Source organism: Astatotilapia calliptera, chromosome 20 (genome assembly GCF_964374335.1).
Source record: "Astatotilapia calliptera chromosome 20, fAstCal68.1, whole genome shotgun sequence".
Taxonomy (NCBI): Eukaryota; Metazoa; Chordata; class Actinopteri; order Cichliformes; family Cichlidae; genus Astatotilapia; species Astatotilapia calliptera.
The window spans coordinates 37,727,293-37,753,526 of record NC_137441.1 but is presented as its reverse complement, the minus strand read 5'-3'; the positions used below and the strand labels follow the sequence as shown (position 1 = coordinate 37,753,526).

Below are 26,234 nucleotides of genomic sequence, written 5' to 3'. Positions count from 1 at the left end.
CAGTTTTAAAATAATCTTTATAATTAATTTAATAAATGAAAATTCTCTAATTCATAAGTTTCCTTGATTACACATTTTTAAATGAATATTATATTTGGTATTCTGCATCACCTTCAAAGCCCAGCCACAGCAGTCAAACGGTGTACGCTTGGAGTTTGTCCCTGTTGCTATCCTCTCTTTCATAAGTGATAAATGGGATTAAAAAGGTAACATAATGCACATTAATTTAAAGGCAGCTAAGTTACACAGTGTAAGATATATGCACTGGGGGAGTCTCCTGGGATTCAACAGTTACTTAGTAACTTCAACAGTAACAGTAACTTAGTAAACAGCACTCAATCATTGAGATACTGAAGTTAATGAAGAATAAATGTCAATAAAACATGAATTTCATGTTTCTTTGTTTGAAGACCTAAAAATTAGATTTAGCTTGAAATTTAAAACTGAAATAAATACTTGCACTTTCCAATAATCCCACTTACAGTTGATCATGGAATATTTAGTAAGAAACAAAGGAAACACTCTGATCTTATCTTTTTTCTTTTTCGTTTTTTTAGGAGTGACCGTTTAGGGAGAGGTTCAATTTAAATTGAGTTTATGCGTATGAAACATTTGCTTTTTGGGTGATATTTGTTGCATTTCTGAGATGTTTTGAACTTGCATGGCTGCTACTTTGGTCGGTTCTCTTTTGTAATATATACCACAGGGCTTTCCATTAGCACGAACACAAATCCTGTGGGCTTTAAAAGAAACAGTGAAACCAGTTCCTGCTGAAGTAAGGCGTCAGTGGTACTATTAATGAGATGAAATTCAGTCTCCTTGTCAGTATAGCTCTGAGTAAACTGGGACAGAAATGCCTATGAGCCTGCTGAGTAATGCTATCAGAGTTCACTTTATATCAGAACTGCCAGATAAGAGATCATTATGGCAGCTGGTGCAGAAAAAGGTTTCTGAAGGAAAGCAGTCCAAAATCATGTCTACCTGAAAAGACAACAGAAAAAGAAGTCACAGAGAGTAAGAAGACTGAAGAGAGGTTATTCTTTCCACAACACTGTGAGCTGTCAGTCGGGCTTCTGAATCACTGTCCCAGCAATCCTCCAGGAGCTCCCTCAGCGCAGCTCCCTGAGAACAATAAACATTTAGTCCACACATTACAGACACCACAGGTGTAAGTGGTACCACAAAGCCCCTATGCAAGAATACCTGTGGTAGCAGTTCCCAGTGTTCAGGTATACAGGGTCTTTTGTCCATATAGGACACGTACAGCATGAGGCTCTCCAGTGTTACATTGCTTCCCAGCTCTAGTTCATATGGCAAAAGATGCTGTGGTGCAGCTCCGCCTGCAGGTGGAAGCAGTGCTATTAGTTTTTTCTAGGCTTAGTGAATTGAAAATATGACTTGTCAGCCCAGAAACCAATGCATTAACTATCAGATTTCAAGCAACTGGGAAACCAGGCCGGCTGGAGCGCACTATTCACCAGTTTCTGATTCAGATCAGTTTTCCCCTTTCAGTGACACACCCACTGAAAAGCCAGTGTGGTAATTGATATTTTCTGAGAGGAATGAAAGCTGGACACTCTAGCAACAGCCTGAAATTGTACTGTTGATAATGACAACCCATTACAATAATAGGCTCGCCTTAAAGCAGAGAAAACTGAATGACCTGCAGTTTTTTGTTTCTAAATTCAGACTACATTAAAAGTATCATATTTGACTCCAAACACATCAGAAACACTGCAGGTGTATGACATGACATTTATCATTTGCACTGCTGCACCATTATTGTTTGTTTGTTAATTTATTTCAAACGTGTAAACAATATACAGGTACACTTTGTAAAGAAAATAAGAGAGAGAGAGAGAAAATACTATACAAAAGTCAATACATTTCAATATTGCTACCGTTCTGATTCATTTACATGTTGAAAGGGAGTGGGAAGAAGTACAAACTTATTTAATCCCACCCCTTTGCCATAAGTTATCAGTTAATATTTAGTCAGCTTCCTTACTGATATAATTTGTAATAAAAATAGTGAACAGATTTCTGAAATAATATATACTATATACTATAATATCACATCATGAAATTTTTTAAATAGAGACATTCACTTATTATCAATATTTTCCCTTTCTTTATAGTTCGAGAAGATCATATTTTTATAACTCTTTTTCAACTGTTTTCTGTTTGGACGTTGCTTTAATTCCATATTCAAACTGTTCCACAGTTTCACTCCATGAACAGAAACACAAAAGCTTTTTCTTGTAGTACGTACCTTACATGTAAAAAAAAAAAAAAAGATAATTTCTAGTCAAATAAAGCTGCACTTTACAGCTACACAATATACAGCAACCTTTTTACAGTTTGCCAAGCCGTTTAGGTACTCTGAATAACTTTACCTTGGCCTTCTGTACTACTCTAAAGAGCCTTGGACTTATTTTTGAACATCATAACATCATATCATCTACTCATAATGACTAACCTTCAAATAAATCATAGCAGCACATCCAGATCTCCCACAGCAGCAGACCCAAAGCATAAACGTCACCCTGCATGAGAAACACGCTTTCGTTCAGGTTCACAAAGCCTTCCAGGATCTCAGGAGCCATGTAGTGCAGCGTGCCCAGTTGAATACACTACAAAAATACAAATGTATCTATTAGAAATAAGTAATAATATTGGATGTTTTGATTTCATGTAATTCTAGTGTGAAATTTTAATTACTTCAAAAAACAGCAGCAAGTCTAGGTCTTCAAGTTGTTTTGTTTTGTTATTTAAATAAGAGGATTTGAGTGGATAAACAGTAGTACCTGTGTCTCACCTTTGTGTTTTTATTCTGGTTGTGCCTGCGGTAAGGCTCTGAACAAGAACGCAGAATGGTGGAGCATCCAAAATCACACAGGGCACAGGTACCATCCGCCTTCACCAGCACGTTGGAGCTGCTGAGGTCTCTGTGGGCCACAGGAGGTTTGTGCAAATCTGTATGAAAAATCCAATAAACAATATTTTGTTCCTGTAGCTTACTCTCACATACCAAGACAGCCTCACATAAACAGCTTATCATTATTTAAGATTTGTGGCCACATTAGATGAATCACTGCAGTAGATCCATTGTTTGGATAAAAACAACTCATCTTTATTCTTGATGATAATAGTTTAAAAACATGCATTCTATGCTTCCCACATCAAACAGACAACCCATGCACACATGCATTTGTTGCAATATTATTCTGGCCAGTACCATGGCTGAGAAGGTCAGAGTGGAGATAGGAAAGTCCCTGTGATAGCGACTGGCACAGGTTCAGTGAGAACATCCAGCTCGTGGTTTGTTTTGACAAAAAGGAATGAAGAGATCCCTGAAATCAAAGGGATAATAGTCATTCGTACTTGAAGCATACAGTGGTTTCAAATACATAAAGCGCTATAGACTTAGAGCCATCGAACATAAACTATTCAACCATAAATATAGAAAAGCAATTATGTTTCACACATTAGCATTAGTTTTAAACTTTATGTAGAGCTGTTCTACTCTTACTGATCAACTGAAGTCCTACAAGGTTTAACCATACAGTACCGGATTATCCGATCTATGTCCAGGTTAGAATAACAGCTTAATATGACATGAATGTCTTCTGACTATGAGAATGTGAGAGCTCCACACAGAAAGACTAAGTTCAAACTAGGAAGCTTTCCTGCTGTGAGGCAGCAATCCTGACCCCTGACCCATTAAACCTTTATTAATGGTTTTGTTCAGTATACCCATCTTAAAATCTTTACAATCGTTTCCACTTAGTGTTTGCAATAATTTTATTAGCCTTACTCTACGATAATTCTGTCTCGGACTAGACATCTGATCAGAAATGGTTTTAATGATGAATGAGTCACATAATGCGACATGTTTCCTTCAGTCTCCGATGGGATCAAAAAGGAGCTGAAGTCATTGTGATTAAATAAGAGATGTGGGTAGAATAGCTGGTTTAATAAATATTTTTAAACACAGTGGCTTAACCTGGCATATAATTTGACATTTTTAGCGCCTGTTCATTTATTCATTTTTCTTTAACATTTACTCACGTTACTTTAGATAATTTGAATAAATATTTTTCTTTTACCTATATATTCTATTTGTCACTTGTAACAGACTCTTAGTATTATTTACAAATATTTCTCTGGTCTGTTCCATGCAGTTTTTTCCTTGAGCAGCTGTTGTCTTCGTGCAAAGGTTTTCACTCACATATTCAGCAAACTGCAGCACGATGAACCAGCTTTTGTCATCTGGTTTCCTCCCAGCACCGAGAAAGTTCACAATGCTAGTATGCTTTGACAGCAGTAGCTCATAAATCTCCTTTTCTGTGTTAAAATTATGTTCATAGGCTGCAGGTAAAAATTTGACAGCCACCACAGAGCCCTGGTATGTCCCTTGAAAAACAGTTGCAAAATGCCCTCGGCCCACAATCTGCAGGACATAAACAAGTAAAGAATCAGAACCTGTATGCATTTCTTGCTGATAATTTGCACACTACCTACTGTGGAATTAACCTGTTTCATAGCAGAGCATACCTGCTGTAGCTCGATCTGACTGATGTCGATCTCAGAGGTTTTTGTCATTTGGCAGGAACAGGAGGGTCGGATGTGGTAATGACTGGGGGACTGTAGATTCTTCTCTGAAATATTATAGTAAAGAAGTGATTTAGTTGCCACTCATAGAAAGTAATCTGGTAGTACAATAAAGCCACCATTCATTTGAAAGCTTCCTGATTAGTTACTGAGAGCATGGAAATGTGACTGAAGAGTAGCAGAGGGAGTACCGTAACACAGATAAAAACCAAGGTCAGCGTAGCACATAGAATGAAGGCATTTCAAGGCCAAGACATCATGGGAACTCAATTTAAGTTGAGAAAATGTAGAAACAATAGCTTTATTCTTCTGTGGAATTAAAAAAGACAAATGGACACATTATTACCATATTAATACTAAAAATAGACGGGTAAACCTAATATCTCATCACAGTTGATTGATGTGAACATGCAATGCAAATATTAAACACTAAAAATGTAAAACTGAAGGCAGAAAATGGACCTTAAACAAAACAGTCTTCAACCTCTGAGCTGGCCAGCTTGTTGTCAACTTTTATCACATGCGATGTTATCCCTTAATGAAATTCACGCAAGTTACACATCCCAGAGAACGACTCAACAAGTATGGAATGCCAGGACTGCCAAAATGAATTAATTAAATAGACCGTTAAATAATAAATAAATACATCATGAAATAATTAATTAAATGTGTCAATAATTAATCAAATATATATATATGTAGTTAATTAATTAAATACATATTTGGACATATTTAATTAATTATTAATTATTTATTTCACATTTTAATTAATTATTGACACATTTAATTATTTCATGATAATTTTATTATTTCATTTTGGCAGTCCTGACCCTAGGAATTAAGACTGCCAAAATGAATAATTAATTAAATTATAGCATTAAAAAAAAAAAAAGCATTAAAAGTGACATTGTTATTTTTAGGAAAATAGCAAACTGAATTTGAGTGTTTTTGCCCTGCATGCTGGACTTCTCTGAGAAATCTGAGGGTAAAGCATAACTTTGAAGGTGTAAAAGAAGATTCACTATTTTTTCTTTTCTTTTCTTTTCTTTTTTTGCAGTGGAGTCAGTCAGGTCAAACTGAATTACTCAAGTGGTATTTAAATCATAAATAATGTTTTTGAAGAAAAAAGAACTTTACTTTTCTTTTTTAGGCAACTTCTCCATTGAGCAGCAACGATCCAGAAACACATAAAGAGCAAAATCCCAACCAGAGGTTTCACAGCCTTTTTCATGAAGACGACTAAAAAGGGGAGAAAAAAGGATTAGGTGCCAGTTGAATTCTGAATGAATGATCATATCTATCGCACATGCGAATGGGTGAAGAATTCAAGGAAAAACACAACAATTTGAGCTAGAGATCTTTGTAATGGTGTGTGAGCCATTTTGCTGGCATGGTGATGGCTAACTGTTCCAGATACTGACAAATCAATGCCAAGTGTTGGGTGTCTGGTAATGTTACACTTAATGATGATTTTTCCTTAAATTTGTCAACCACCTGAATATATATTCAGCATAACAAGAGCCTAACAAGAAAAAGATCTTTGGTTTGATTCCCCGAGGGGCACAAATTCCTTTGGGGTTGCCTCGGGAAGGACATGAAGTGTTTTAGGCTTTTTAAATGCTTCTAATTGTATTATGATGTATTATTCTTAAATTATACATTTATTTAGTAATTCACGGTTATATAACCTTATTAATACCATACCTGAAAAATAAGAGTAGGGGTGTGAAGTCTGTTCTTTTCCCCAAGTAATGTTGCCATTGCAGAGGTCTGTGTTGCACATGCACGTCAAGAATTGATTGTTGATGCGTGTTTGTGCCTTGCAGGTTTCATCTGGGCATGACTTTTCAATTCTGTCACAAGCTGCAATCGAAAAATCAGGAGCACGACAAACAATATTACATACTTCATTATACTTCACAGCACGTGGCACATTTCAGCTGTTACAATTGGCGCGGGAGCTTTCTTTAAACTAGCTTATCAATCATTAGATTTTTTTTTGCTAATGTGCTAAAAATGTGTTGTTGTTGTTGTTGTTGTTGTTGTTTTCAATCACCCACTATACACTCCACGTACTTGCCCAGACATACGGGCTTCTTACCAAGAATGTCAGCTTTTGGTGTGCCGTTAATGATCCGGTAGTAGCCCACGCAACAGTCCGTGGTCTCACAAACTTGCACTGACCCGCTCACACTGCCCGCAGCAGTGTATTTCTTATTCTGCCTGTAGTTATGCTTTGTACTTTCTGTTATTTGAAAAAAACACCTTCTCTTCTGCTGTAAGGGCTTGCTGTAGATGCACATAATACATTCTGGGAATAAAAAAAAAGAATAAAAAGAAAGTCGGACGTATAATGTAAGATGACAACGGTGATTAATAACATAGGAGTCTAAATTAGCCTAGTCAACAGTCCTTTTACAACACAAGCAACACAACCTGTAACTATTAGCAGCCATCATTAATCAAAATCAGACACAGAAAAAGGAACAAACAACACAGCAGATTGGCAGATGATTTTAAAAATACTCACCCAAGGCCAAAATCAGCCACCACCTTTCTACTAGCATGTTTATTCACCCTGAGCGGCGAAGTTGAATGACTGTCCTGAGAATGTGAGATTCGTTTCTCATGCTTGCAAGCGCACCTCCCACCAGCCCACACCTGCTCTTGTATCCTTGCGCGAGGACACTTGTTGTCTAAAACATTAAATTTAGCCTCCCAGACTATCGGCATCATCTATCATCATCAAGGTCTCACAAAATGGCAATTTCAAAGAACTCTGGAAGTATGCGCTAGGTTATCTCAAGTCACGATTGCTGTATCAAATACTACAGTGAAATCTGCATTCATCTTAATGAATTGAAATGTTTTTTTAAGGGCAATGTAGAGTTTTTTTAGACTGACTATATCACTATTATTCGTTTAAAAAAGTGCATGAAAGACCAGGTATTGTGTGAATGCTTGGGAATTTCCAATTTTATGACCCACTGTCTTCAGATCTGACCCAAGAATACTTTGGTATACAGATGTGTTCATTGGTGTTCATTGTTCTACCATGTTGATTGAAGCATGGAGAGTCTTTTGGGATTTTTGTAGTTAATGAGCATTGCACAGTCTGACCTTGGGTCAAATCTACTTGGACGTCCATTCCTGGTAAGATTGTGGCATTGCGTTAACACACACCTGAATCCTCCATCTTTTTCACGTCACTTTATTATTTCATTTTATTATTATATCATTTCAACATGCAGTTATCCAAAAAAAAGGAGAGGAAAATATATTTAAAATGTTTTCTCACTAAGAGGTCACCAAGTTCTTCTGCTGACATCCTTTCAGTCCAAGTAATGTTTGACAACACACAGAAAAAAACAACAACAAAAAACAAGTAGCAGTCAGTGTGAGGCTTCTGTGGTTTCTGTAGTTTGATGGAAGAGCAAAATAAATAGCTTGTTAAATATAAAATTAGCTTTTTTTTCTTGCCATCCTTCTTTTTACTGAAAGAAGAGTTAAAGTGGTGGAAGGGACTTTTGTATAGGCAAGATTTTGTGACCTTAAACTAACACGTGCAGTTTAACAGTTTATACCACATATAGAAATTACACAGAACAGAATGTTGATTTTTCTTTTATTCTTACATTTACAGGTAAAATTTATTGCTTGGACAAGACATGTAACAAACAGACTTTTGACTGAACATATCATACAACACAATATATATTTAATTACAGCTAATGTCCCATTGATATATAACATAAAACTGCATTATCTAAAGTTTGACTTTGGATACTCATATAGCAAAAAAATAAGTTGTTAGTTAATTATAGTGAAAATGAATCTGGTTATTCTTTTTTCCAAATACCAAGAGTGAATAAAGCTTTTTTGAATGAGACTTTCCGGGTTTAGCGTATAGACGCTTACTTTCCACACACACTGGCCCAGCAGGAGCTGGATTAGGGTGTGAAGAGATCTCGAGGATTAAGATTAGCCACCAGACAGACGTCGTAGCTGTCGTGCATGGCTGCTCGTCTTTCCACAACTGTCCACACATTGTCTGCAGGGTCCAATTCCAAAAGTTCCTTGGTGATGATCTCATGACGGCCTGCAGCCATTAGAGAAAAATTATTTGAGCGCATGCAAAAGTGCTTTTAAAAATTATTTGACAGGCATTCAGTAACTGACCAGCCCCCTTGTAGTATCCACAGAGATAGAGCTTTCCATCCACTACTCCTACGTTGGAGGCGTTCGTTCGAAGGGAAAGTAGGGATGTGGGGACGGTTGGTCCTGGTCTCCAGGTGTCTGTATCTGGGTTGTAGATCTCCACGGAGCTCAGGCAACGACGCGATTGCCCACGGTCCTCTCCATCGCATCCTATACCACCTGGAAACAAACGCATCTACTCTTGCTCCAGTGCAGAAATTTCACAATACTAACATAGATACAGTTATGTGTTTTGGTAGACTGACCTAATACATAGATCTCTCCATTGAGTACAGCTGACCCACAGCGGTACCTGGAGTACTTCATGCTGGCACACTCTGTCCATCTGTCTTTGCCGGGGTCAAACTGAAACACACGATTGCTGAGCTTGTCAGGCTCGTCGTCAGGGTGATCCTGAATGGCAGGAAGAGAGATTTAGGCAGAGAGATGAAGAAAAAGATGAGGACATGGGGACATATTGGACAAATGAGAAGCAGAAATATTTCAGTAACTATTTCACCATCTCTATCGTGTGGAATTGTTTTTAAAAAACGAAAATGATTTTAAATAAAAGTACAATACTGATGTTAATGTTCAGGGGAAAAACAACCAGTTTGTGGATTTTATATGGCAAGTTTTTGTAAATTTTTGAGATTTCCACAACTTCAGTATGATTTTTTTCCCCGTGAAAAACCTAAATAAATTTTACATTACATTTTAAACTAATACCATGTAAAAAAAAAAAGGCCAGACACAACAAGTATGATAAAAATTCAAACTCACATATACAAATACATTTTTTCTTTTATTTTGTAAGAAGGTTCCATAAATACTCAGTTTAAAAAGATGAATTTTTGGGGCAATTATTTCATGGCTCAGGCTTTAAACGGTTAAGATGGTGAGTCTGGGTACCTGTGGTGTCCACCCCCCCAGCACATAAAGATGCTCCTTCAGTGTCACAACAAAGTGACTGGCTAATGGAAGAGGCAGAGGAGCAAAGCTGAGCCAGCTGCCTCCTCTCTTCAGCGACCATCGCTCCATGCTGTCTGTGATGACGTAGTGATTACGCACTTTCATCTGACCACCGATTAAATAGAGAGCATCTCCTATGAGCCCTAAAGCATACATGTCCCTGTAAGCTGCTGAGCACAACTTCCCCCAGCTGTTCTCCTCTGAACTGTCATACCTGGAAGATAAACAAGTAGTTCATTTGTTAATTCAGTGTGGTGCCTATTGATAAAAAGATTTCTGATATGCAAAGGGATTAAAACCTGTAGATATCAACCCCCTTCGTTCGATGTTGGTCTTCTGCTTCTACGGCCACCACTATGATGTTTTCTCGGCTCACTGCGCCTGCTGTGATCTGTCCCACTATGCTGCAGCCCCTCAGGGGAGAGGGGATGTAGTAAGTCTTCCTAGCATGGGGGTCAAAGCAAAAACTGAGGTCAGCAAGTCCTCCACGCCGCGCAGGGACGCCCTCCTTATTCACACCACCCAAACAAAGGAGCAAATCTGTTGTCTCCATGCCATAGCGAAGAGCTCGGCGAGGAGGAGCTGCGGCCTCGCAGAGACCTGACGTCTGGAGAACAGCATCAATCATCCCAAAGCACTCAGTATCCCGCAGAAGCACCTGAGAGAATCATAAGTATAAGAATGATATATCTATATACTTATCTCAGGACAAATATAAATAGGGAGTCTTGCTCCTTATTATATTTGGACCTCATTCCAATCTCTTCATACCGGGTTTCTCCTCCTTGCTTTACAAAGAAATCCAGGATCCACAAGCTCCAGTCGGACATGCCTGAGCAACTCCACAGCCTGGGCTTCCCTTTCTGAGTCACCCCTGTACTTTTCCACCCAGCGCAGCACCAGCTCCAAAACAACCTCCTCCTGTGATACGTTAAGGTCATCTAAGCCAAGCAGTTCCCCAAGACTTTGAGCATTCAGCTCTAGCACTTCTTCTTCTTCACAAACCTAGTTAAACAAAGATAAAGAAAGACAGTATACTGTAAGTAATGAATATAAAATAAGAATAACATTGCAAAATGAACAAAAGATATTCAGAGATTTCCTCAGTGTTCAAAAGCTTCACTGAACTTTGATTCTTCTGATAATTTAGGGCAGGCCTAACTTCATTAATCGTAGGTTCATGAACATTTTTAAAGACTATGACTGAGGGATTCTTTCACATTGGTAATACTTAAACCCTACCTGTGAAAAGTGTTGACAAAGATATCGCAAGGCACAGTCAGCGAGGCTAGTTGCTCCCAAGTTCCTGGCCCAGTGGTACAGACCAACACAGTTTGACGGGTCCATACAGGCCTCCATGTGACTCTGGCACAACCTTACCTCAGTAAAAACAAGGAGAGTACTTCTTAAGCATAAAACTTGCACTTTAGCAGGTGACACCTTTACCAATTACCCCTCTGTCAGTTTCACCGCACCTGAAGCCTCCGTCTACATGTAGCAGAAAGGCAGCAACGGCCACTCCCTGGATGTTGTTGTTTGTTAGTGGGAGCTCGCCACAGTACATGTAGTCCAGCAGCAGCCTTAAGCTTTGTGCAGAAGTGTCTCTGAGTGGTATTTCTCCTCCGTGCGTCTCCTTCAGACCACATGTAAACATGGCCTGGACACAATGATTCACCAGAACAGTAAGAAATGATACAACTACAGCCTTGCATCTCATTAATGCATATGCTTGGAGTAGTTCAGAAAAAAATAATAAAAAATATGGTAACACTTTATAATATGGCCTGCAACGAACGGCTTAATTCCCCTGCAATACAACATGATTTCCAATGTATTTTATTTGAAATTACCGGAAACAAAGAAATAATTATACTGTAAGTAGATTTTAGTATTATGTTTAGAATAATAAGTAATATGGAAGTAATTTTATGTAGTGCATAAGTGCTTTTGAGTATTGCATATCTTCAGGTATTTTACAGGAAAATAAAAATAATTGCATTGCAAATAATTTAAATAGTGTTCTTCATTTTCCTTCAAGCATACGGTTTATTGTTCCTGACTATTTTACCTGGAAGTAAGGACTGAATGCAGACAGCACCACCTTGTGGCAATGGAAGGGGATCCCTTCAGCTAGCAGCACCACATCAGTGAGCTCCTTAGTTGTTCTCATCCTCTCTAGCTGCCTTAGCAAAAGTGAGCCATGCTCTGCTTGAGCAGAGTGCAGCACCTCAGCATCCATGGACTCTTGTTTTGAAGAGAGGGGAGTTGTGGAAAATGCATCAGTAATTACAATTAAATAAATCAATAAACAAAATGAGTGAACATCTGTGAAAGTTTGGTCTATGCACACTTGTATGCAGTTTCAACTGCATCTACCTGCTCTTCACTATCGCAGCTTCGCTGTTGTCAGTAGGTACTGCATGGAAAGTTTTCTCCCACGTGAGACTGAATGACTATGCACTTTTCCTCCGTGGGTCTGATCCATGCACGGAGCATATTTAGTTCCACTTTTTGTTTATTCGCGTTGAGCTAATGAGTACCAAGTGTATTCATTAGCTCAGCCGGGAGTGCTTCGCATGAGTGAGCTAACTCATGCCAGTCACAATGGCCATTATATTATGAACACATGAGCAGTGTGAACTCTGATCATGCTTTTAAGTGTGAACAGCGGTTCAAATGAGCACATCTTTCTTTTGTTTTTATAAATTATGTTGACATGTACACCAATCATGTTAAAGAGTCTGCCTTAACTAATGCAACATTTAATATACTTCATAAAGCTAAATAGCATTGACCTGTTTGTAGATTACGTTCTACTACATGTTGACCTGTGGTTCCACCCCTGCAGCTGATAACCACACTCTGTGTGCGTGAGCTACACATAAACAGCCCACAGACACGCACACACGGTTCAGAGAAGCAGAAATAGCATGCATTATATTTGCTAAGCACATGCAGAAAAACAGTTACCATACCAGTGTTGTCCAAAGAACCAAGATTAGAAGTATTAAAATGAGATTACGTCAGTTTTCCTTGCCAAAACTACAACACAGGCTGGGCTGTTTGTGTCAAGTTTTTGTTTGCTGCCAGTTCTCTCGTGTTCTGTGCCATTTTGTTTTGGTGAGTGGGGGTCAACAGCATGTTCACTGTCAAAAACGAGTTTAAAATAGACCAGCAAGTGCTGGTGGGGCTGCAGGCCTGTTCAGGTTTCTATACATGACTGAACAGTCTGTCCTTAAACTCATTCATGCAGCGTTTCACTCTCATTACTTTAAAATGTGCAGATTTCTCTTTATAAAGAGAAATCTGCACATTTTTCCTTAAAATAATTCTATAGAATTATTTTAAGGAAAAATGTGCAATTTCATTAAGAGACCACATGAATAATTAACATGACGTGAACAGGTATGTTTGAAGATAGTTAACTAAAATTAAATTAAAATCTAAAGTTATGTGATTTTTTTTTTTATAAAATAAAAATTAAAAACTAGACTTTGAAAGAAATTAAAACAAATAAATTAAAACTAAGGAGAATATAAAACTAACTATTTGTTAATTTGGGAAACTCACTGATGAGGCTTTAATGCAGGTGATTGTTGAGGCTTTGGATGTCCACAAGACTGTGAGTCAACTGTTTTCAAAAAGTTCTATTGATTTTTCTGCCACTGCAAAAAAAATGATTTGTTAAAATTATGAAATAAGTAAAAAAAAATTTAAAGTGAAATGGTAAGTTATTTTCTCCATTTCCAACAATATTCCCAGAAGTTTCAGTTGGGAAGTCTATAATTTGACGTTTCTGTCACTTAAAATTTTAAAAAGCTGGAGCAGCTTCTCTGGTTACAGATGGTACCTACACCATTTTGGTGCTTTAAATGTTGTTGGGCCCTAAGTTCATAGTAGTGACAGATACTAGAAAAATAAAAAAAAAATGGGGAAAAAGGTCTGAGCACATTTGGCTCTCTAGTAAAAACAAAACAAAAACAAAAAACACACAAAAAAAAACTATTTAAACATTTATACAAAGGCAACATTTCAATCCACAGCTTCTGTTTTTCCTGAAAGTCTGTCAAAAAAAAGAAAGAGTGGACATTTTCTAGAAGGTATAATCAAATCACTGTTGAAAAACATCACAATAACATATCAACAACAAGTCCAGATAAGAAACAGAAATTGGTTTTCAAGGGTGCTTTCCAAAATAATTTAAATTATAACCTTTTTTGAACTAAAAGAAATCGGTATCATCCATGTAAGCTTTATTATCAAAGCATTTTTATTACAAAAATCAAAAATCTATAAAACAAACAAACAAACAAGCAAACAAAAAACTATTCTGAAATGCTGCTGTTGTATAAATGTTTTACATGTGAGTGAAGTTGGCCCCCCCCCACCTTCTTCAAATCCAACAAAAGTGGTATCAAACGTTTGTGCTACGTTTGTGCTGGTTTGTGCTGCAAAAATTTTTGTTTATGCTGCCTCTGTTTTAAAGATATTAATGAAAATGTAAAGGTCAAAAGGTCAACCAGCCCCCCCACATTACCCAAATCAAACAAAATTGATGTCAAAAGTTTGTGCTACGTTTGTGCTGGTTTGTGCTGCAAAAATTTTAGTTTGTGCTGCTATCATTTTAAAGATATTAATAAAAGTTTCTAGAGGTCATCAGAGGTCAACCAGCCCCCCCACATTAATTAAATCAAACAAAATGGGTGTCAATCAACTGTGCTACGTTTGTGCTGGTTTGTGCTGCAAAAATGTTTGTTTATGCTGCCTCTGTTTTAAAGATATTAATGAAAATGTAAAGGTCAAAAGGTCAACCAGCCCCCCCAAATTAATGGAATCAAACAAAATTGATGTCAAACGTTTGTGCTACGTTTGTGCTGCAAAATTTTTTATTTGTGCCGCTATCATTTTAAAGATATTAACAAAGATTTCTAGAGGTCAACAGAGGTCAACCAGCCCCCCCATATTAATGGAATCAAACAAAATTGATGTCAAACGTTTGTGCTGGTTTGTGCTGCAAACATTTTTGTTTGTGCTGCTAACATTTTAAAATTTTTAATAAAATAACGTCTTGATGCGTGCTTAATCATCCAGGTAAGTAAATCCCAAAGGTTGATTCTGTTCATCTGGACATTTTCAGTTGGAGAAACGTTTCGTCACTCATCCAAGTGACTTCTTCAGTCTCAGCTGACTGCAGGTTTCCCCAACCTTATAAACAGTACATTTGCATAGTGAAGGAAACTAGCACCACTGAATGAACAATGTGCTGGGGGGTTAGTTCCATGATTGTTAGTATGCAAATTCTTATGACCATTGATCAATGACAACTAATCAAAGCCTACTGATCAATGGCCATGAGTACCATTCACAGAAAGTGGGGAATGGCTACAATCACAGCATTGTAAGATGGCAAAAGATGTACCCTTGGGCCCCCCTTCTCGATTCAGAGATGGTCAGCATCCTGACAGCCCGATGGATGAAGCTGTCTCTCAGTCTGCTGGTTCTGGCCCAGAGGCTCTTCAGTATCCTTCCTGATGGCAGCAAATTGAAGACGCTGTTGAAGGGATGAGTGGAGTCACCTGTAATGGAGACGACCTTCCAGATGAGGCAGGTGCAGTAGATCTCCTGGGGAGGGAGGCAAGAGAGGTCCCCACAATGCTCTCGGCTGCTCTCACTACCCGTTGTCATTTTTTCCTGCAGAACCCAGTGCAGGAGTCATACCACACAGTGATGCAGCTGGTGAGGATACTCTCAACTGTGCCTCTGTAGAAGGTGCTCATAATGGGGGTTGAATCGCTTGTGCTTCTCAGTTTGCAGAGGAAGTAGAGTCACTGTTGGTCTTCTCCACATTCAGGGACAGGTTGTTGTTGCTGTACCACTCTGCCAGATGGTTAACTTCACCCCTGTAGTAGATCTCGTCGTGGGTCAGCAGAGTGAAGAGAAGGGGGCTCAACACACATCCTTGGGGAGCCCCCGTATTCAGTGTTCTTGGGCTGGAGGTGTTGCTGTCGACCCGTACTGTCTGCTGTCTTCCTGTCAAGAAATCTAGCAGCCCGTTATACAGCAAGGTGCTGATCCCCAGCAGATCCAGTTTGTGAATGAGTTGCTGGGGAATGATGGTGTTGAATGCTGAACTGAAGTCTATGAACAGCACTCTGACATATGAGTCTCTAGTGTTCAGATGTGTGAGGGCTGAGTGAGGGGCAGTTGAAATTCCATCATCGGCTGAGCGTTTTGACCGGTATGCGAACTGAAATGGATCCAGGTTGGGGGAAAGCGATAATTTGATTTGATGCATGAATGTGAGAGTGAATGAATAGTGGTATTGTAAAGCGCTTTGGGTGCCTAGAAAAGCGCTTTATAAATCCAATCCATTATTATTATTATAACCGTTCAAAGCACTTAACTTAATAATGATGGAGGTGAGTTTGACAGGACGGTAGTCCTTAAAGCAGGAGATAGATAACTTCTTGGGTACAGTAATGATGGTGGAGGCTTTGAGGCATGTGGGAACGATCGCCTGACCCTAGTCATGTGTTAAAGATGTCTGTGAAGACATTTGTGAGTTCCACAGCATAGTCCGTCAGTGCTTGTCCAAGGATGTTATCAGGACCTGGAGCTTTGCGTGTACTGATTTTGGCAAGGGATCTCCACACACTGTCTGGGGATTGTGTCACCACTGTCTGTAGAGTGGGCTTGTAGTCTGTGATGGTTTGTATTCCTTGCCACTGCCTCAAGTATTTCTGCTGTCGCTGAAGCTTTGCTGTAGCTGATGCCACGTGACAGGTTTGCCCTTGCTGTTCTTAGACTCACCTAATTCCCGGCTCTGAAGGCTTGCATTTTTCAACCTTAGGAGCATTTAAACCTGACCTGTGAGCCATGGTTTCTGATTGGCCCGGACAGTGATAGTCCTGGTCTCTGTGACATCATCGATGCATTTTGGGATGTAGGCAGTGACCGTTTCTGTATATTCCTGAAAGTCTGTGGTGTCGTGTGTGGCAGCCTGTGGTGGAAAAGCAGTGCCTCTGAGGACCCTTCTGGCCACACCTGTACCGGCTTACGAACTGGTTTGGTGACTTTGACCAGGGGCCTGTGGGAACCCATGGCACACCTAGATTTCTGCCTGTAGCACAAACGTAGCACAAACGTTTGACATCAATTTTGTTTGATTTGGGTAATGTGGGGGGGCTGGCTGACCTTTTGACCTTTACCTTTTCATTAATATCTTTAAAACAGAAGCAGCACAAACAAAAATTTTATCAGCACAAACCAGCACAAACGTAGCACAAACGTTTGATACCAATTTTGTTTGATTCCATTAATATGGGGGGGCTGGTTGACCTTTGATGACCTATAGAAATTTCTATTAATATCTTTAAAACAGAAGCAGCACAAATGAAAATTTTTGCAGCACAAACCAGCACAAACGTAGCACAAACGTTTGACACCACTTTTGTTGGATTTGGGTAATGTGGGGGGGCTGGTTGACCTTTTGACCTTTACATTTTCATTAATATCTTTAAAATGATAGTAGCACAAACGTTTGACACCACTTTTGTTGGATTTGGGTAATGTGGGGGGGCTGGTTGACCTCTGATGACCTCTAGAAATTTTTATTAATATCTTTAAAATGATAGCAGCACAAACTAAAATTTTTGCAGCACAAACGTAGCACAAACTTTTGACATCAATTTTGTTTGATCTGGGTAATGTGGGGGGGCTGGTTGACCTTTTGACCTTTACATTTTCATTAATATCTTTAAAACAGAAGCAGCACAAACAAAAATTTTAGCAGCACAAACCAACACAAACGTAGCACAGTTGATTGACACCCATTTTGTTTGATTTAATTAATGTGGGGGGGCTGGTTGACCTCTGATGACCTCTAGAAACTTTTATTAATATCTTTAAAATGATAGCAGCACAAACTAAAATTTTTGCAGCACAAACGTAGCACAAACGTAGCACAAACTTTTGACATCAATTTTGTTTGATTTGGGTAATGTGGGGGGGCTGGTTGACCTTTTGACCTTTACATTTTCATTAATATCTTTAAAACAGAAGCAGCACAAACGAAAATTTTAGCAGCACAAACCAGCACAAACGTAGCACAAACGTTTGATACCATTTTTGTTGGATTTGAAGAAGGTGGGGGGGCCAACTTCACTCACATATGTTTTACAGTCCACAGACTTTTGCTCTTTTTCTTTGCTGATAAATGCTTTTTGAGGTGTTTTTGGTCACACTTGCTATTTACTTTATCTAAAGTGAAACAATATCAATTGACAAGTAAGTGTTACTTTAATAAGGACAGATCCTTTGGAAGAATTGAACGTGATTTACTGAGATAGAGAAATTAATCAATTTGGCGATTTGACTCCAATTACCCATCATGACAGAACAGAAACCCAAGCGGTGAGAAGATTTAGGAGAGGACCCCCCTCCCCCAAAGTCTAGACGTGGGTAGTGGTGAAAATGAAGACTGAGACTGAGGTGGAGATGGGGAAGAGGTTGGAGTCTAAAAGGGAGAATGACGGAGAGCATGGGTTTTAAACCAGGGGTGTCCAACTCCAGGCTTTAAGGGCCAGTGTCCTGCAGGTTCTAGTTCTCACCTGGTGTCAACACACCTGAATTAAATCATTAGTTTATTACCGGGGCTACCGAGAACTTCAAGACATGTTGAGGAGGTAATTTAGGCATTTGAATCAGCTGTGATAGATGGAGGGCACATCTAAAACCTGCAGGACACCGTCACCTGAGGCCTGGATGATTGATGATGGACTAGAGTAATAATGTTGGAATTGAGAATGACAACATGGTGTCATGGTCTGGGTGAGTCACAGTACTTTTCCACAGTGGTTGCTCTCGGAGCCACCATCGCTCCTCCCAGGATCACCACCTGTGACTGATACAGGGAGTGCAGAATTATTAGGCAAGTTGTATTTTTGAGGAATAATTTTATTATTGAACAACAACCATGTTCTCAATGAACCCAAAAAACTCATTAATATCAAAGCTGAATTGGAGGCCTATCTCCACCTACCACCACTTCCCCTGCCGGTGGCGGACTCCCTCAGGTGTCGGTGCGTTGGTGGTTCTTTGTGTCTGGGGGTGGGCGTCCAGGTACACACCGGCTCACTCCTTGGCGGCCGCTTATCGGGACCTGGAGCCTGGGGCTCGCTCGGGCCCCTTCGGGGGTGGGGTGCCCCCGGCCTCTCGGCCTGGGGCTCGGTCACTCAGGCACAGCTGGCGGCCGGCGGAGCTCACGGGCGCGTCACTGCAACTCCCCCTGGCTTCTGCTCCGCGGCTGCTGAGTGAACCCTCATCTGGGACTCTCCTCAGCTCTTACTGGAACAGTGGCGCGGCTGCCCCTCTGTTGGTCTTCCTTGGTCTCTTGTGTTCTGGGGGCCTCTGGATGTCTGGAGTTTTGATCTCCTCCATACCTGCTTCACACCCTGGAGGACGGGGCTGTGGCCCCCCCACACTCCCTAGCAGATCGTTACATGGAGAAACCTTTGGAACACAAGCGCGCTGATCCACACAGGTATGCACACGGGTGTTCACTGCTCGTAGACCCAAATTACACCTTTCTTGGCTGCTACTTCGAAGCACATCTGTCCTGCGTGCTGCACAACAACATTGAATATTTAGTATTTACTGCTGTTTACACTTAGCTAGATTAATGCGATGGTGTTGTGTTTAGTATGTTGCTTTGTTTTTTTTTTTGTCTTTTTTTGTTTGTTTTCTATTCTTCTCTCAACAGGTGATCCAGGAGATTTTTATTTTTTTTCTCCCCCCCTTTCTCACTGTCCCTCTCCCCTTCTGTTTTTCCTTTCCTTCCTCTTTTTTCTCCCTTTCCTATCTCTCACTCATGTCTGTCCCGTCTGTAACATCTGAAAATAAAATATAATAAATAATAAAAACAAAGATCGACCAAATGGACCAATACGGCAATGCCACGATGATCCATTTGGCAAAGTAAATCCATTGGGTATCCTTGTTGGTCTTCAGACAACAATTCTGATGGCTAAAGAACCAAATGGGACAGGCGAGAAAAAAAATAAAATAAAAATATCAAAGCTGAATGTTTTTGGAAGTAGTTTTTAGTTTGTTTTTAGTTTTAGCTATTTTAGGGGGATATCTGTGTGTGCAGGTGACTATTACTGTGCATAATTATTAGGCAACTTAACAAAAAACAAATATATACCCATTTCAATCATTTATTTTTACCAGTGAAACCAATATAACATCTCCACATTCACAAATGGTAAATGGTAAATGGCCTGCATTTGTATAGCGCTTTTCTAGTCCCTAAGGACCCCAAAGCGCTTCACACTACATTCAGTCATTCACCCATTCACACACACATTCACACACTTCTGACATTCAAAAACAAAACAAAAACAAATCAGCGACCAATATAGCCACCTTTCTTTGCAAGGACACTCAAAAGCCTGCCATCCATGGATTCTGTCAGTGTTTTGATCTGTTCACCATCAACATTGCGTGCAGCAGCAACCACAGCCTCCCAGACACTGTTCAGAGAGGTGTACTGTTTTCCCTCCTTGTAAATCTCACATTTGATGATGGACCACAGGTTCTCAATGGGGTTCAGATCAGGTGAACAAGGAGGCCATGTCATTAGTTTTTCTTCTTTTATACCCTTTCTTGCCAGCCACGCTGTGGAGTACTTGGACGCGTGTGATTGCAATCCTACAATAGCTTCACTCGCCTGAACGCTAATCTCCAGTCACTCTTCAACAGCCACTAAACTCTCAGTCTGCCTGCCTCCCTGCTCTTGCTGTTTTGGAATCACGGATCACTACTACTGACTCACCCAGGCCTCCTCCTCTCTCTCATTAATCCACCTGCAATCAAGTAAGACTGTTCAGACAAATCAGATTGGATTTATTCTGTTGTTCCTACAAGAACCAGCCTGACTCTTCCCATCTGTTTCAGTGCCTCTCCGTCCTTGACTCTCGCACCACCACTCCCCTTGCTGTGCCCTGTCTGCCACAGTTCATGTTCTGGGATATTCTAGTTTAAAATCCCCTAAAGCTCATGTACATAGTGTCTCACCCACCTTCATAGTTTGTATATCATAGTATGCCACTGGTTTTTCATAGCTTTCCCATGGTTCATGTTTCATGGTGTGTCGCAGTTATTTACAGTTTACATTCATTGTAGTTTTTGAATATCATTGTGTCTCGCAGTTCCCGTTCACTGTAAAAAAGTCATCTAGCTTGTTAGCTAATAGTTTGTTTCCTCACTTTAGCATTGCATTAGGTTTAGTTTCAACACTGTTATTCCATTACGTTATTGTAAATAAAAGTTACTGAGTCTCAGTTTGAATCTGTTTTGTGCCGTGACACGTGGGGGGGAAAGGAAGTAAAGTAAAGAACAGAAAAGCAGGAAAGTTGATCCTAGTTTGGGGAAAACTGACCTTTTGTTCACAAATATCAAAAGTCAGAAATGTTTGTACTGTGTACAAAATGCTTACTTTTATTTGGTGATTGTACATTTTCACATGTGTTGATGTCACCACAGGGAGAAAAAAACAGTAAACACAGAGAAAAATCACAGAATGAGAGAATGTTTAAAATATCGACTAGTACTGTGTCTTCATTTTCTCATGTGTCTTGTATGCAAGCTCGCATGAATGCACGTCTAAACACTCATGTACAAACACATCAAAGATAACAATAGCTAGAACTGGATTAGACAAATGTTGCACATTGGCATGAGGCATGCAGCAACTTTGTTCAAACATCTACTGAAGCAAATGATTGCTGAAAATAAACCCCAAAAAGGCCTTGACACACAAAAAGTACATAATGGCAATTATACAAACTTTTTCACATATTAAGATTTTTCAGGAGGTGTGTCTGCTTCCTGGGCGGGTCGTAAAGGTCACACTTTGGCTAATTATTCACAACTGTTTTAACAGACAGTCAAGCATACTGCAATACACAACAGTAGATACAAGAAGCGTGATGCTCGCAGATTACAGGAAGTGTAGATTAATCAGTGACACATACGCCGGTCGTCTGTACATTAACATCTCTGAAATGTGCCTCCTTGCAAATGTTGCATCCTGAAACTGTTGTCACATGGCCAGCCCCTATCCCAGTTTTCCAACAGGACCTTTGTCCACAGATTTACCACAGTTTATGATGATGAATGTGTGTGCATTGATAAAGTAAAAGTGTCTGCAGAGCTGCTTAAAAAATGTTGAATTATTATATGCAACAGGGCAGTTATTGTTTTGAACAAACCCTTAAACTTAATATATTATATTAGTTATTTTTTCATTCTCCCTGAAATGTTTCCACAAAAATGTCAACAGAAAGGAAAAAAGCAGTCAGGAAAAAATGGGAAAGGCTAAAATATAAGACATTTCTTAAATAAAAAAAAAAAGACAACTTAAAAGTGACATCTTCCTAAATTTACTAAACTTACACAGATTACACAAGTGGGCTCAGCCCAGGCCACACTGAGCACACTCAGCCGTTATCTTGCCAAACTGGCTGTTTCATGCAGGACTTATGGCACTGCTTTGGTGTCTGTTTGCGTAGGTCTTTAGCTGTGCAAAAACAAAAGGTTGAGGCTACAGAGAAATTTATACCATCTCACCTAGCAGGGATGACATTATTTGTAGGTCACAGGCTAAATGTTTAAGAAGTTGGCTTCACTGAGAAAAGAAGCCGGAGTGGAGACTGAGACTGAAGAAGTCACATGAATGAGTGACTTAACGTTTCTCCCACTGAAAACGCTACGTCCAGATGAACAGAGTGCCAGAGTGGAGTTCACAATAAAGAGGGAAAAGTGTAAAAGAAAATATATCTGTGTTTAAAACTTAATTTTACTCCCCTATACGGAAGTTCTTTCTATATTTTAGTTCTGCTTTCTCAGCTACTAAGGCACAAGATCATATGGAAAACATGTAACACTACATGTGCTGCATGTATAGCACTGTTGTTGACCAATAGTATTAACATAAACAAGAGTAGGCCACAGAATATTGCACACATTTTTCACACTCCCTGCAAAGATATGGGTCTGGAGAGCTCTTAAATCATTTTAGCATTTAAGAACAATGCCTTAGCATGACCTTAAAGAAGAGAAAATGACAGTCACTGTGGTTTGCATATTTCAAGATATTGCTGCAGAGTAAGATTTGTCATCCCTCAGGTGTTGGGACCATAGATGTTCACAAGCTGATTGAAGCGTGACTTTGAGCCAAAGATGAGGACCACTTGCATACACTGTCCTTAAAAAAAGATAAGCAAATGTGTAACTTCTTTAAGTTACTTGAAGACGTTTGTCCTTTAGACAAAGGTCACTCCTTTAGATGCAGATGGACAGCTGAGTCTTGTCCTGTGGAGGTGGCTCTTCTATGTTGTGCCATGCGCTTGTGAAGTGGCTGTTTGGTCTCTCTGATGTAGAGGTCTGGGCATTCCTCGCTGCACTGTACAGCAAACACCATATTGTTAAGTCTGTGTTTTGGAGTTTTGTCTTTTGGGTGAACCAGTTTTTGTCTGAGTGTGTTGCTGGGTCTGAAATGCACCAGGATGTCGTGCTTGGAGAAAACTGAGTTTCTCTGATACACCGGCTACATAGGGGATGACAATGTTGTTGCGTCTGTCCTTCTTATCCTCCCTCGCTGGTGTCTGATCTTCTTTTCTGTGCCTCTTTGCTGACTTTAAGAACGCCCATTTAGGATAGCCGCACGTTTTGAGTGCTTCCTTTACATGTGTGTGTTCCTTCTTTTTTCCTTCAGGCTTAGAGGGAACATGTTGTGCCCGGTGGTGTAGGGTCCTAATTACTCCAAGTTTGTGCTCCAGCGGGTGATGGAAGTCAAAGAGGAGGTACTGGTCCGTGTGTGTGGGCCTCTGGTAAACTTCGATGTTGAGGTTGCCATTCTCTTCAATGTGCACAACGCAGTCCAGGAAAGGCAAACAGTCGTCCTTTGTGTCTTCCCTGGTGAACTTGATGTTTTTATCCACAGCGTTAATGTGCGCAGTGAAGGATTCCACTTCTTGTGTCTTGATTTTGACCCAGGTTTCGTCTACATATCTGTACCAGTGGCTGGGTACTCTTCCTTTGAAAGAGCCAAGAGCCTTCCTTTCCACTTTCTCCATGTAAAGGTTGGCTACAATAGGTGACACGGGGGAGCCCATGGCACAGCCATGTTTTTGTCTGTAGAAACCCTCGTTGTATTTGAAATATGTAGTTGTGAGGCAGAGGTCTAACAGTGTGCAGATCTGATCGGGTGTGAAGTTGGTCCTGTCTTTCAAGGAGCTGTCTTCTTGTAGTCGTTTTCTGACAGTCTCCACGGCCTCCATGGTGGGTTTGCAGGTGAAGAGAGAGACTACATCAAAGGACACCATGGTTTCATCTGGATCCAGGGGAAGTTTCTGGACCTTGTCGGTGAAGTTGGTGGAGTTCTTGATGTGGTGTGGGGTGTTCCCCACGAGAGGTGCCAGGATGGTAGCAAGGTGTTTTGCAATGTTATAAGTGGCTGAGTTTATGCTACTGACTATGGGTCTGAGTGGGACAGCTTCCTTGTGGATTTTAGGAAGTCCGTAAATGCAGGGTATGGCATCCCCTGGGTAAAGGCGGTGATATGTAAGGCGGTCAATGATTTTGTCCTTTTCAAAGTCTTGAAGGCAAACTATAACTTTCTTTTTGTAGCTGCTTGTGGGGTCTAGCTTCAAGGCTTCGTAAGTATTCGTAGGGATTCTCCCACTAGGTTTAAATCTGGGACTCCCCACCATTTGACCTTAGAACTGAAGAAGCTTCTCGGATGAGAGGTGAAACGTCTTCAAGTAACTTAAAGAAGTCCAGACGCTTTTCTTTGCAAGCTCCTTTGACTAAACAGCTTGATATGAATTTTCTTTGCTGCACCCTTCTGTATTTCCTTTTCTGTCTTTACTATTTTTCCAAATGCAGAATGCAAAAGCAGTTTTGAAAAAGCGGAATCCATTTTGTTGGTTGCTTGGTCGGTTGCTCTTTAGGAATTTCCATTTATATTTAACCTTTTTACTTCTAACTCAGTCAGGGAGAAAAGCTTTTTTGGTGACAAAACAATCTGAAACCCTTTACAAGCGAGTGAGAAAAGAAATCATTTTCAGAGCACCTTTTAAAATAAATATCACAAAGTGCTTCACAACATAATGTTAAAAACATAAAAACAAAAAACTGGTTTAAAAGAATGACATCTGAGCTGCTTTTTAAAAGAAATCCTGAATCTGCAGATCTCAGGCTCAGTGGGCGAGAGTTCCCGAGTCTGGTGGCCACTGTTGTAAACGCTCCATCTCCTTTAGCTCTCAACCTAGTATGATGCACAGCCAGCAGACCCTGATCACATGACCTCTGCGACCTGCAGTAGTATGCATGTAAAAGTTGACTGATGTATGCTAGAGCTTTTTCATGCAGAACCTTAAAAGTCAACACAAAAATGTATATATGTGTTAAGTGAAAACACACAAGGCTTCACCTTTCCATCCCTGCAGTTAGAGTGTTTACATGTTAACAAGCGTTAATACAAACAAAGGGATGTGTGGTGAGATCCAGTATTTGAAAAACCTACAGAGAAAGTGCCACATCAATCATAAGAAAACAATGGGTTCATTTTATGAATATTTTTCTCTATCACTTAAATTGTACTCTTTGATATATGTATGAAGCTCATAATTATAATGCCCTCCTTGGAGCAATCTGCTTATAATGATTGCTTTGTCAGCTGTCACTTGATCACACAAAAACATGAAGAGGCTTAAATGACAAAATAAATGTATAGTTTCATACAAGCATGAAAAAAATTCAAACTGGCACGTGCAGAAACGAAACTTTTTCTTTTAATGTTTAGAACAGAAAAAAAAGTCAGAGAAGCAGAGGGACAAACTGCTACACTTTATCCATGACTAAAATGAACCAAAAACAGAACAAAAGCTGGGCTTCAAGGGCTCATCTCCTAGTGATATGGGTGTTTTGTCTTGTACATCAACCTGTCATCCTCATTTACAACATCATAAAAACATAAATGTCTGAGGACAGCATTTAAAATGTGAACCAGTTAGAACACAAAATCATAAACAATGTCTGACTAAAGTTATGTGTTCTGCCAAGTACAGTTCATTGACATGTCGTCCTAGATGCAAAAGAAAAAAATTTTTAAAAAAGGATTGATAAAGATTGATACAATTCTCTTGTAAATATTAACATATTTGCCAAAAGTAACAAAGACTATGCTTTTCAAAATATAAATACCTTTTTCAGTGTGGGCAAAATATAAATCCTTCATTTAGTTCAATGATTCCCTCCCAGCTATATCACTGACTATGTTATCTATCTTTTTCTGTTCAAGGTATGAAGAGCCCAATCAATAGTTGAAGTCATTTTGACAAAAACCTTTAAATGTTAACCAGCTCAACATTAAACATTGCATAGAT

At 39.6% G+C, this 26,234-nt stretch overlaps 2 protein-coding genes across 2 annotated transcripts; both read right to left on the bottom strand.

The window, feature by feature from the left end:
- Window positions 1–854: 854 nt before the first annotated feature.
- LOC113013555 (bone morphogenetic protein receptor type-2-like) lies at window positions 855–7,432 on the bottom strand. Its single transcript, XM_026154562.2, has 11 exons — window positions 7,145–7,432; window positions 6,716–6,925; window positions 6,319–6,477; window positions 5,752–5,853; window positions 4,558–4,661; window positions 4,232–4,453; window positions 3,239–3,353; window positions 2,819–2,976; window positions 2,480–2,633; window positions 1,204–1,340; window positions 855–1,122 (listed from the first exon to the last, which is right to left on the bottom strand). The coding sequence occupies exons 1-11, from the start codon at window positions 7,179–7,181 to the stop codon at window positions 1,006–1,008; spliced, it is 1,515 nt and encodes a 504-aa protein (XP_026010347.2). The 5' UTR covers window positions 7,182–7,432; the 3' UTR covers window positions 855–1,005.
- Window positions 7,433–8,222: 790 nt separating this feature from the next.
- LOC113013947 (kelch repeat and BTB domain-containing protein 12-like) lies at window positions 8,223–12,902 on the bottom strand. Its single transcript, XM_026155198.2, has 10 exons — window positions 12,759–12,902; window positions 11,852–12,027; window positions 11,259–11,440; window positions 11,026–11,158; window positions 10,555–10,788; window positions 10,083–10,441; window positions 9,724–9,997; window positions 9,078–9,225; window positions 8,794–8,991; window positions 8,223–8,713 (listed from the first exon to the last, which is right to left on the bottom strand). Exons 2-10 carry the CDS (start codon window positions 12,020–12,022, stop codon window positions 8,565–8,567), a joined length of 1,848 nt encoding a protein of 615 aa, XP_026010983.1. The 5' UTR covers window positions 12,023–12,027; window positions 12,759–12,902; the 3' UTR covers window positions 8,223–8,564.
- Window positions 12,903–26,234: the final 13,332 nt, after the last annotated feature.